The sequence below is a fragment of the Lethenteron reissneri genome, chromosome 7 (assembly GCF_015708825.2).
Source record: "Lethenteron reissneri isolate LAM-NWPU_2019-01 chromosome 7, ASM1570882v1, whole genome shotgun sequence".
Lineage (NCBI taxonomy): Eukaryota > Metazoa > Chordata > Hyperoartia > Petromyzontiformes > Petromyzontidae > Lethenteron > Lethenteron reissneri.
This window is the reverse complement of record NC_083785.1, coordinates 5,508,459-5,520,877: the sequence shown is the minus strand read 5'-3', so window position 1 is coordinate 5,520,877 and position 12,419 is coordinate 5,508,459. Positions and strand designations below refer to the sequence as shown.

At 59.3% G+C, this 12,419-nt stretch overlaps 1 protein-coding gene across 1 annotated transcript; it reads right to left on the bottom strand.

The window, feature by feature from the left end:
• Positions 1 to 2,481: 2,481 nt before the first annotated feature.
• Positions 2,482 to 6,283, bottom strand: LOC133358638 (histidine-rich glycoprotein-like). Its single transcript, XM_061577027.1, has 2 exons — positions 6,030 to 6,283; positions 2,482 to 4,272 (listed from the first exon to the last, which is right to left on the bottom strand). Exon 2 carries the CDS (start codon positions 3,444 to 3,446, stop codon positions 2,520 to 2,522), a length of 927 nt encoding a protein of 308 aa, XP_061433011.1. The 5' UTR covers positions 3,447 to 4,272; positions 6,030 to 6,283; the 3' UTR covers positions 2,482 to 2,519.
• Between the last annotated feature and the right edge of the window lie 6,136 nt (positions 6,284 to 12,419).

Sequence of the window (12,419 nt, the reverse complement as noted above, 5' to 3'; positions counted from 1 at the left end):
TAACAGAGTAGCAGGGCCGAACGCACGCACAGAGACTCCTATCGAAACAAAGATAAATGTCCCCCGTGTAGACTTCGGCAGGCTGGTGGGGCAAGTGCTGTTCGCGAGCACCGCGCAGGAGCGGGTGGCTGGCCAGCACAGCGCCCGGCCGCCTTTGTCTTCCCACTTGCAGATGTTACACACGCGCACGAGGTACTCTGTTTTAAGGCTGCGACGCCGTTCCCCACACATGAAAGAAGGCCCATTGCCTAAAACGTCGCCGATTATATATTGTCTTTATTTATTTGAAGACATTGTTATTAACGAATGTGTCTAGGTTTATTTTTTATTATCCATTTTGCCCACACATCGTAGACTCCTCGCAAAGACGCACACGCTGTGTGTGTCGGGGCGAATGCTGTGAGCGCGCACCGATGAAGGCCGGAACGGCACACGATGGCGTGCGGTGCCCGGCACCACGTCCGGCCGCCTTCGACTCTCGAGCGGCGATGATGTTTTATAGACACCGCACCAGAGGCCGAGTCGACTTAGGCGAGGCCCGGTTCAAGTGAGCGGGAATCGGACCCGGGTCGCCGGGTTCGTAGCGCGGCGCGCTAACCGCTGCACCACCGCTCACGCGCGCTCGTCGCACTCTGGGAGCTCGACACACACAATTCCGCGTCCCACTTCGCTGCAAACATTTTACTCCGACCCATTTTTCACTCAACGTCACCGCGGCCGCGTTCGTTCCGCCCGGGCTGAGCTCATTTTGCGCGGAATGGGCGGCGGCACTCGAGTGGCTCGGCACCGAGTTGTGGCCCTGGCCGGGGTCGCCTCCGTCACCTTGGCAACAGCCTCGGTGAGGGCAGATCTCCAGCATCGGTTCGGGCGAGCCTGGCTCTGCTGATGAGAGTGCGGATGTCGAAACCGCCGCAGAAGAGTTGCTCGTGTTGCACCAGCGCTGCTGCTGCTGCTCCTGCTCCTGCTGCTGCTGCTGCTGCTCCTGCTGCTGCTCCTGCTGCTGCTGCTGCTCCTGCTGCTGCTGCTGCTCCTGCTGCTGCTGCTGCTCCTGCTGCTGCTGCTGCGAGTATTCACTCTCGCGTCGCGATCACGCGTCACCCTCGTCCTCATCCTCGTCACCCTCGTCCTCATCCTCGTCACCCTCGTCATCACCCTCGTCATCATCCTCGTCACCCTCGTCATCATCCTCGTCACCCTCGTCATCATCCTCATCACCCTCGTCACCCTCGTCATCATCCTCGTCACCCTCGTCACCCTCGTCATCATCCTCGTCACCCTCATCATCCTCGTCACCCTCGTCATCATCCTCGTCATCATCCTCGTCACCCTCGTCATCACCCTCGTCACCCTCATCATCCTCGTCATCATCCTCGTCACCCTCGTCATCACCCTCGTCATCATCCTCGTCACCCTCGTCATCATCCTCGTCATCATCCTCGTCACCCTCGTCCTCATCCTCGTCACCCTCGTCCTCATCCTCGTCACCCTCGTCATCATCCTCGTCATCATCCTCGTCACCCTCGTCATCATCCTCGTCACCCTCGTCACCCTCGTCATCATCCTCGTCACCCTCGTCACCCTCGTCATCATCCTCGTCACCCTCGTCATCATCCTCGTCACCCTCGTCATCATCCTCGTCACCCTTGTCATCATCCTCGTCATCATCCTAGTCACCCTCGTCACCACCCTCGTCATCATCCTCGTCACCCTCGTCACCCTGGCAATCATCCTCGTCAGTGCGCTCAAAACGCGGGTGTCAGTGCGCAACCCCCGAAGTTCGCTAGTGTCTTACCCCCTATCCCTACCCCCACCCCATCCCTGCCCCCTACCCCTATCCCTGCCCCTAACCCTGACGCTGCCGACCTTGGCTCGCGGCGTGGTCCGGCTCTCCGTGTCCCCTCGACGCGGGGTTCGCACCGCTCCCTCCCCGCTCCCTCCCTCTCCGTGTCACCGCTTAACGTGCGCGTGCGAGGGCGTGTGTGTTTGTTTGTTGTTTTCATCTCCGGATTGTTGTATTTTTATATCGCGCGCCACGCGTGCGACTACGAATCTGAAACCCCTGCAGAAACCGCAGACAAGCGGGAAGGCAGCAGCTGTAGCTGGCGCCAACAACTGCCCAAGTTCTGCGGTCCTACATTAGGACGTTTGGCCAGCAGCATGAATCCGTGTCTCTAGGGTGCGGCGAGGAGACCAGAGTGCGCGGACAACCCCCATGGGTGCGAGGGGAGGTAACGATCAATCACCAAAGACTCGTCTTTCAAATGAGTACTGTGCTTGGCGGCGATGTTTAAACATTGCCACTGGGGAGACAAAGGCGGTCGGGCGTGGTGCTGACCACTCACCCCCTCGTGTGCCATTCCGGCCTTCATGGGTGCTGTTACATCTGCCACCGCCACCACCACCAGCATCACCACCACCAGCATTGCCACCACCACCACCGCCGCGCCGTGATGAACCGATCTCTAAGTGGAGGGGTTATTCGATTGCACTGTACGGGCGGAGCGCCGCGTTCTGAATGTTTATGCGGAGACGAGAGTGGAGGGTGCGAGTGCGTGAGGGTGCGTGAGTGTGTGAGAAAGTGTGAGAGAGTGTGAGAGAGTGTGAGAGTGTGAGAGTGTGTGAGAGTGTGTGAGAGTGTGTGAGTGTGTGAGAGAGTGTGAGAGTGTGAGTGTGTGAGGGTGTGTGAGAGTGTGTGAGTGTGTGAGAGTGTGTATGAGAGTGCGTGAGGGTGCGTGAGGGTGCGAGAGTGTGTGAGTGTGTGTGAGTGTGTGAGAGTGTGTGAGAGAGTGTGTGTGAGTGTGTGAGAGTGTGTGAGAGTGCGTGAGGGTGTGAGGGTGTGTGTGAGAGTGTGAGAGTGTGTGAGTGTGTGAGTGTGAGAGTGTGTGAGAGTGTGTGAGAGTGTGTGAGGGTGTGAGGGTGTGTGTGAGAGTGTGAGAGTGTGAGAGTGTGAGAGTGTGTGAGAGTGTGTGAGAGTGTGTGAGAGTGTGTGAGAGTGTGAGAGAGAGTGTGTGAGAGTGTGTGAGTGTGAGAGAGTGTGAGAGAGTGTGTGAGAGTGTGTGAGTGTGTGAGAGTGTGAGAGTGTGTGTGAGTGTGTGAGAGTGTGTGAGAGTGTGTGAGTGTGAGAGAGTGTGAGAGTGTGAGAGAGTGTGAGAGAGTGTGTGAGAGTGTGAGAGTTTGTGAGTGTGAGAGAGTGTGAGAGAGTGTGAGAGTGTGTGAGAGTGCTTGAGGGTGTGAGAGTGCGTGTGAGAGTGTGAGCATGCGTGTGTCAGTGCGTGTGTGTCAGAGCGTGTGTGAGAGAGTGTGAGAGAGTGTGAGAGTGTGAGAGAGTGTGTGAGAGTGTGTGAGTGTGTGTGTGAGAGTGTGTGAGAGTGTGTGAGTGTGTCAGTGCGTGTGTGAGAGAGAGAGTTGACGCAGTGGGGACCACGGGTGGTGCATCTGCCAGTCATCTCAGTCAGTCAACCCGAGTCACCTGGGGCTGCCCCGTGACCTCCTGCCAGCAGCGAGCCTTCGACACGTCACGTGATAGCCTCAAGGTGCGTGGAGCTGACCACCCACCCCCTCGTGTGCCACAGTGCCGGCCTTCATCGGTGCTCGCTCACAGCACTTACCCCAAAAGTATGTTAAGGCTATACGGAGCATCTTTGTCTTTGTGTGTGTGAGAGCGAGGTAGCGAAGGGTGTTTGTGGGGTCTCAGTGGTTCGCATACTGAGCTCCAAACTCGGAGACCTGAGTTCTATTCCTGACAATCGCCGCCATCATAAGTGGCTATCGACACCAGGGGCAGTCTTGCACGGGACTCCCTTAGGAGCGACTCGGTCTCACATGACCACCTCTTGTCGCATGACCAACATCACCCCTGGAGAGACAAAGGCGGCCGAGCTCGCAGGCGCTCTCCCCACACCACGTATCTCCAGTGCGCCCTCTCAGCCTTAATAGGCGCTCGCTAACAGCGCGGTTTGCCGACAGTCTACAGGGATAGAATTAGCGGACCAGAGAAAAATCATCACCATCAGGGATGGCCAATCCACTGCTGGATGTAGGTCTCCCTAAGCTGTTGCCATCTCACGATCTTGCGAAGTCACAAGCCACCCGGCACTTGCCGGGGAACCTTTGCCTTTGTGAGAAGAGAGCGTGCGCGAGCGTGGATCCACGCCGGCTGAATCGCTCCGTCTCCACGGCGGAGGCCCACCGGGGCGCGTCCCGTCACCTGGGTGCCGCTCGCTCTGCTCCCGGGCTACTTGGGGCTGGGGCTGCCCCGGCGCTCACGCGAATCTCCAGCGGAACGTCACGGCCACGCGCACAGGCGCGATAATGATAGAGGGAGGTGACGGAGGAGAGGGGGGGAGGGAGGAGAGGGAGGATGGGGAGGGAGGAGAGGGATGGAGGGAGGAGAGGGAGGGAGGGCAGGGAGCGAAGAGAGGGAGGGGGAGGGAGGAGAGGGAGGAGAAGGAGGAGAGGGAGGGAGGATATTTTTTGTTTACAAATATTACATAGAAAACAGGGGGAACATAGACATAGGGGGTAGAGAGAGAAGGGGGGGGGGGTAGAGAGAGAGAAGGGGTAAGAAGGAGGAGAGCAGAGCGTGAAGTCTTTAGTGAAATCTTTCATTTAAAAAGGGGGGGGGCACATAAAGAAAAGCATTGAAGAAAACTAACGAAATGATGAACGAAGCAAAGTGCCGACTACACCGAGAATCTTCTTGTTTCCTCTGATCGTAAAAAAAGAAGAGAGGGAGGGAGGGGGGAGGAGAGGGAGGGAGGGGTGGTTCTTTGGGTGATGGAGAGAGAACGAGAAGTGCGATGGAGGGAGCCAGGGATATGGGGGGGGGAGGGAGGGGATATACAGGGAGATTGAAGGAGTTGGAGCGAGCGAGCGAGCGAGTTGGTGGGGGTGGTTTGGGTGATGGAGAGAGAGAGAGAGAGTCTTTGTGGACACCGAGATGCCTGGAGAATCTCCCTTCGCCAGTTAATCACTTCGCTTCCCTGGCACGGGACGTCTCATCGCTCCCACGGAGCGGAGAGCAGAGGAGGTAGAGGGGGAGGAGTGGGAGGAGGAGGGAGAGCAGAGAGAGGGGGAGGAGATGGAGGAGGAGGAGTGGGAGGGAGAGGAGGTGGAGGAGAGGGAGGGGGTGAGATGGAGGGGGCTGTAGCACAAGTCTCCGTGCTGCTGCTGCAGGTTGAGAGGGCATCAGCAGCAGCAGTAGACGGGCACATTGGGGAGAATCCGTGGTGGAGGCTGCGAAGCGAACTCTGTACAGCTGCCCTTGTCACCCAGGGTGAGTCCCATCCCGTCAGAGCCGGCAAGTTGCCAGCCATGAGCCTGGAGCGAGCTTGGCACGTTGTTGTACTGCACCTCTGTGCCACCGCGCGTTCGCTACTCGCGTTTGCCAAGCGGCACTGGGCGGCGCGGCGCCGCGCGGTCAAATCTGAAGGCGCAGCCCTGCAGGGTCTCATTCACGCCACTGCTGAGTATCTGCAGGCCGCCTCCTGCTGCTCCTGCTCCTGCTCCACGCCGCAGTCGCCTGGTGGACGTCGCTGGGAGTCCCCGCGCCTTGCCCCGACGCACGCGGCCCGCCGACCGACACGTTCCGTGGCGAGCGCGGTGCACGGGACGCCGATGCACGATCGGCGCACGGGGTTCATCGGGATGGGTGGGACAGGGAGTGGAGGTCTCATCCAGCAGTGGATTGACAAGGGCAGGTGAATGAGCGAGAGCGCGTGCACACGCAGTGGCGTGTCGGAGACCAAACGAATGCGAAGTGCCCAGTGGCGTCGTAGCGGCATTCCCAGCCCCGGGGGGTGCCTGCCATCGGTCACGTGGGGCAGGCGCTTGTCACGGGGGGCGCGCGTCAGATGAGAATCATTTCAGCCGGAACTGTCCCGGATCCACGTAACCTGGCCGTGTCCGCATTTTATAATCCTCGAAACCGGTTCACAGAGCCGAATCGGAGTTTAGGTTAACATGCGTATTTGATCATCATATATACGGGTATATTGTACTCTAGTGGTAGTGCCTTACGCCGAAAATACCGAGTGAGAAGCGAAGCCGTGGGTATGGGTGTGCCCAGTTGGCGTCTCGGCTCGCCGTGGGAGTCTCTGGCTGGCCATGGGGACTCAGACAGCACCGACACCCAAGGCGCTCTCTGGCAGTCCGTATCTTGGCAGTGCTCGCTGATGATCTCGAGCGAACACGATGACCCACACGACACCGCGACCCTGGCATGGCAACCCTGACGAGCCGTCGTGATCACGACGACCTCCACCGGGCTCCTCTTGGCAGCCTGCGGCTGGACAATGTCTCGCTGGTGATCGCTAATGAGAGCAAAACGCCTCATTGTCTCCACCCCCCTCCTCCCACATCCCGCCCGTTGCTCCTCTCCCGTGCCTCGCGATGGGGCTATTTGTATTCACGCCGTGCCTCGCGCGGGGGTTCGTGCTGCTGCTCCTGCTGCTGCTGCTGCAGCTGCTGCTGCAGCTCTCCCACGCGCTTTCCGAGTGGTACAGCAGTGTGCTTGCTCGGCGCGATGTCCGACGTTTCGCTCCGCGTGCCGCGCACATCTTTCGGGAACGAGAAGACGCTACCAGTGCAGTTCGTGCAGCGACCGCCGTCGGGCGTCGTGCAAAACGGGAACGGAATCGAAGCTGGCGGCACGTGGAGAGAAACGTCCCACGGCACCCCCCCCCCCGCCAGCAGCCGGGGCTAACCGCAGGCGGGCGCACGCCTGGATGCGAACCCAGGCTCATAGCGCTCGCGGCTCGGCGCTGTGACCTCTGAGCCACCGTGCCTCTCTCCCCGTGCTGGGATCTTCATTTACTGCTCCCGGCTCGGGAGGAGTCGGGAGCCGAGAGAGAGAGAGACTGAGAGTAATTTACTCGTTCAAAACGCGTGCCTCCCCCGGGACTAAAACCCATTGCGCTTGGGCCGAGATGTCTTGTCGCACACGGCCCGCTCCACTGCCGCGGCGCTTTCAATTAATTCCCCTTTTTTTTCTCTCGTTCTGGCTTCGGCCAGGGTCCCGTGGGGTGGCCGGTGAGGAGCGGTGGCGCGGTGGTTGGCGCCGGGCCACGTGACGCCAGGCCGCGCCGTCGCGAACGTTTTTGCGGGAGAGCGCGAGAGGCGAGCCCCGTGGGGGAGATCTCCATCCAGCCGCGGAGAGACGAAGGCAGTAAAGCAATTAATGTGGTTAGCGCGCTGCGCTACGAACTACGATCGTGTTTGTGTATAAGACAGTGACAGATTGCCGATCACGGCTAACATCGGTGGCGTGTTACATCTGAACCCCCCCCTCCACCCCGCTTCACTAATCCGTGCTGACAAGCGTGGAGAAGTATGCTCAAACAACCGCCGTTTCCCAGACGGTGGAGTGAGGAGGCCCTCATCCAGCAGTGGATTGACAAAGGTGAGAGGGGCGGGGGAGTGGTGTCGAGACGTCCCTTGCCGCTCACAGCGCCTGCTGCTGCGGCCGTGTGGGCTGCTCGGTGTGAGCGTGGCACCCAGCTGCAGGCAGAGTGGGTGGAGATGCATTAAAGTCTGACTTGAAAACACATCTCTCTGAAGTGGCCTTCGCTCTTTAGTTTGGTCGCTGGCCCCTGGCTCTGGTTCTGTTTCCTGATTCCCATGCGTTGCGCAATGGGATCTTAGGATGGAATGCCGCATTACAAATTTGAATGATTATTATTATTATAATTATTATTACATGGGTCGCCTATGCAATCACCGCAATCCAGACTCAACCCTGCTCGGTCGATAGCAGTCATCTCTTCAACAAGAGTGTAACACTACAACAGGCAATGCACCAACAATATGTGACAATGCAATACAATAAAACGCCCTTTATTAGCTCTTCAAGAGGGCCGTTTGCTGCTGGCCGCTTGGGATTTTGGCCTCGTGCTCAGCAACCGTGATTTTTTTAAAAGCAAAGCCAAAGTACAAACAATCCAGAGACCCTTTCACACAGCAAAAGAGAACGTACTGATACACCGACACACACACAGCAATCAGTCGGTCAGATTGACCCGAATTTATTTGGATTTTCCTTCCCCCGCACCTACGATTGGCTACGTACGGTGCGAAAGAAGTTCAACATACGCCACACACACACACGCAGACACACAAACCAACGCACACGGACACGCGCACAGATGAAACGCACGCTCATTGCAATCCTTGGAAAGCGCAGCGACGGCGGTGACCTGGAGAGACCCGCGGGGCGGTGCGGGCTGCGATAGCCGCAATCAGAGGCACATCCCCTCGACACGACGCTGCGCGCACTTCGAGGAAGAGAGAGAGAGAGAGGCGAGAGAGACACACACACACACGTGTGTACGTGTGCGCGTGTGTGCGCGTGTGTGCAGCGTCGTAAATTATTAATCAGCACCCTCGCCATTCAGCCGCAGTCACCGCGACTTAACCCCTCGCTTGCCGGGCGAGGCAGTCCCGCACTCGTTCAGCGGCACGTGGCAGGCGGGGCGGTCCACCTCGTCGTGGGCCGCGGGTCACCGGTGACCCCCATCCCGTGTGTGCGTGTGTGCGTGTGTGCGTGTGTGCGTGTGTGCGTGCGTGTGTGCGTGCGTGCGTGTGTGCGTGTGTGCGTGTTAGCGCGCTGCGCCACGAACCCGGTGGCACGGGTTCGATTCCCGCTCACGGCCACCACCAGCGACGATTATCTCAACCGCTACTGGGCCTCACCTAGGTCGATTCAGTCTTAAATGAGGAGCTGATGCAATGTGTAAACATCGCCACTAGGGAGACAAAGGCGGTCGGGCGTGGTGCTGGTCGCCTACCCCCATCGTGTACCGTGCTGGCCTTCATAGGTACTCGCTGACAGCACTTGTCCCAAACGTCTGGGACGGCTATACGGGGATCTTTGGCTTTGTGTGTTTATGTTACAGTCACTGTATGTACGATGTTTCGCTCATTGTAACTACTGGCGTTACGTCGTGCGCAGATTGTAAATGTTGAGGCTTGGCTCTCCAACACACCGGTTAGTGCTGTGCTCGTGACGAATTGGCCACGTTCTGTTACGTGACAACCCTTACTAGTTGGCTGTGTCGGGTGGTGGCGGGTTTAACGACACATTTATATATTTACGCGATCTAACCCAAAAAACTCTATTATGGATGATATTGACCGCGAAGGCCTACGTGTTAAACTCACGGTATGTATGCTGAACTTCTTTCGCACCGTACTTAGCCAACCGTGCAAATCCGAGATTCGGGAGAATGACAACAAACTGAACACAAACAGCGATTTATGATGAAATTAGTACAACACCCCCCGAGTTTTTATCGTGACAGGGAGCGGTTGTGCAACGATAGGCAGCAGCCCACTGCCCTACCGAACCCGCCACCCGAGTTCGATTCCCGCTCAAGGCCAACATCGGAATCAGTCCTGGGGAGACAAAGGCGGTCAGGCGTCTTTCTGTTTGGCCACAGCCGCGTGCACCGCGCGGGCCTTGGGAAATGCTCACACCGACTGTCAAGGCACTTGCCCCAACAGCCTGTGAGGCTACACGGGGGACCTTCGCCTGTGTCCCTATGCATACACGCCTCTTACCGCTCTGGGGGGGGGGGGGGGAGACAAAGAAATACAATTCTTCACAGAGCGCCCAAGCATCACGTGCAGGTTGTACCCGCGGGTGCTGATGGATGGCAGCGGTGAGCGGACAGCCGGAACCCACGGCAAAGAACCCCCATATAGCCTCGACAGGCTGATGGGGCAAGTGCTGTCGGTGCCAATTAGACCGGCAGGACACGCGACGAGGTGGCGTGGCCAACAGCACGCCCGGCCGCCTTTGTCTCTCGAGTGCTGATGTTTTAAACACCCCCACCACCCCCATACAAAGCAAAGACAAAGATCCCCCGTATAGCCTCAACAGACTGTTGGGGCAAGCGCTGTTGGCGAGTAGCACCTGTGATGAAGGTCGGCGCGGCACGGGAGGCGGTGAGTGGCCAGCACCACGCCCGGCCGCCTTTGTCTCCCCGGTGGCGGCGGCGATGTTTACAGCCGGAGCTGTCCGGGGCTGAGCTCCGGAATATAGATCGGGTGAGAAACGAACCCCCCCCCCCGCTGCTCATGATCACAACGCGACTCACAGACCGCAGGAGGTGGAGGGGGAGGAGGAGCCACTCGCCCCGTTCACTGGCGCTGCGCCTCCCCCCCTGCCCCCCCCTCCTCCCCCGCGAGGCGGGGGGCAGCAATTAGCGGTGCGACGCGCCACGCGCCTACGCGTGAACACTGCCTCGTATGCAAATGAGCTGCGGCAATTACCGCATTAATGTCTGCTAATGATGTCAGGGCAGCGCGTGTCCGCGAGGCGCGATCCTACAGATTTGTGTTCACGCCTCGCCACGGCGGCCCCCAGTGGGGCGGGGGGGGGTGAGGGGCGGGGGGAGGGGGCAGGGGGGAGGGGGCAGGGGGGAGGGGTGGGGGGAGGGGTGGGGGGAGGGGTGGGGGGAGGGGCGGGGGGGTAAAATCTCGCGGCCCTGCGGCTGGGTGCTCACGCCGCTGCTGTTTGGACCCCCACGGTGGCGAGCTGCTGCTGCTGCTGTGGAGGTATTTGGCTGCTCGACGTTTCCACGTCGTTAGGTGGAGGTGGCAGTCCCCACACTGGACCCCACCGCACGTCACCTGCCGATCAACTCACGACAGTTGCCGGGGCATCTGCACGTGGTGGGTGCGAGCTCGCGGGCCAGGCTGGCTGGGAAGTGGTGGAGCGACTCTGCTGCCACTGAGTCGACAATTCGCAGGGCGTCAGTCGAGGTGTCCCAGGGCGACTCGAGAGTTTCGCTTTTCACAGGTCTCCTGTACGTGGGGCTTGCAGGTCGAGGCTTCTCTCCATGATAACTCCTCGTATGGATGTGGGAGCGGAGTCGTAGCGCATCTGGGCCATCACATCAGGGCACACACACCACGGATGGCACCTGCTGCCTGATTGTTCAGGTGGAGAGCGCTCTGCGGTGGCTTGGGAAGGGTTTGGTCGGATTCTTCAGCGTCGTAAATATGCTGCCTGCAATCACGTGCGACCAGCTGTCGCTCGAGTCGTGGCGATGTCCGCGGGGTTTATGTCCTGTGCAGCAGAGGCTCAATCCACTGCTGGCTTGACACTTGACGATGACGTCAGCTGCACCACAGGTGGTGTCATCGTCGAGGGTTGTGCAGCCTCTGTCCACTGCTGGCTTGAGACTTGACGATGACGTCAGCTGCACCACAGGTGGTGTCATCGTCGAGGGTGGTGCAGCCTCTGTCCACTGCTGGCTTGACACTTGACGATGACGTCAGCTGCACCACAGGTGGTGTCAACGTCGAGGGTGGTGCAGCCTCTGTCCACTGCTGGCTTGACACTTGACGATGACGTCAGCTGCACCACAGCTGGTGTCAACGTCGAGGGTGGTGCAGCCTCTGTCCACTGCTGGCTTGAGACTTGACGATGACGTCAGCTGCACCACAGCTGGTGTCAACGTCGAGGGTGGTGCAGCCTCTGTCCACTGCTGGCTTGAGAGAGGCTCGCCCCACTTCGTCAGCTGCCGCGCCGGGAGGTGGAGTCGACCGTCGACCTCGGGGGTCGCAAGTCCGGGACGCCGCCACCGCCGCTGCTGCTGCTGCTTCCTGTGGGCGCAGCAGCCAGGCGCCTAAAGTGTGTGCAGGGTGTGTGCGTGTGTCGGGGGGTGTGTGTGTGTGCTAGGTGTGTATGTGCAGGGTGTGTGTGTGTCGGGGTGTGTGTGTGTGCAGGGTGTGTGTGTGTCGGGGTGTGTGTGCAGGGTGTGTGTGCAGGGTGTGTGTGTGTGTCGGGGTGTGTGTGTGTGTGTCGGGGTGTGTGTGTGTCGGGGTGTGTGTGTGTGTAGGGGTGTGTGTGTGTAGGGGTGGGTAGGGTGTGTGTGTGTAGGGGTGGGTAGGGGTGTGTGTAGGGGTGGGTAGGGGTGTGTGTGTGTCGGGGTGGGTAGGGGTGTGTGTGTGTAGGGGTGGGTAGGGGTGTGTGTCTGTAGGGGTGGGTAGGGGTGTGTGTAGGGGTGTGTGTGTAGGGGTGGGTCGGGGTGTGTGTGTGTAGGGGTGTGTGTGTGTCGGGGTGGGTAGGGGTGTGTGTGTAGGGGCTCCAGTCTATCAGCAGAGGTCTCACTCCGAATCAGTCGAGCGGCAATATCTTTTTATCGGTTGCGTAACGCTGTGTGGAAGCTACCTGGTCTGTCGCTCCGCACGAAGCTTCAGGTCTTCTCGGCCACGGTCATTCCCTCCCTTCTCTACGCTTGCGAGACGTGGACCCCCCTGGTGGAGCATCTTCGCCGGTTGGAAACATTTAGGCTGGCCTGCCTACGATCCATCCTGGGTTTAACCAGGCTGGATTGTGTGAGGAGCTCACAAATCCTTGAAAGATCTGGGCAAAGTCCCATCAGTGAGCTCCTCCGGCAGGCAAGGCTGCGTTG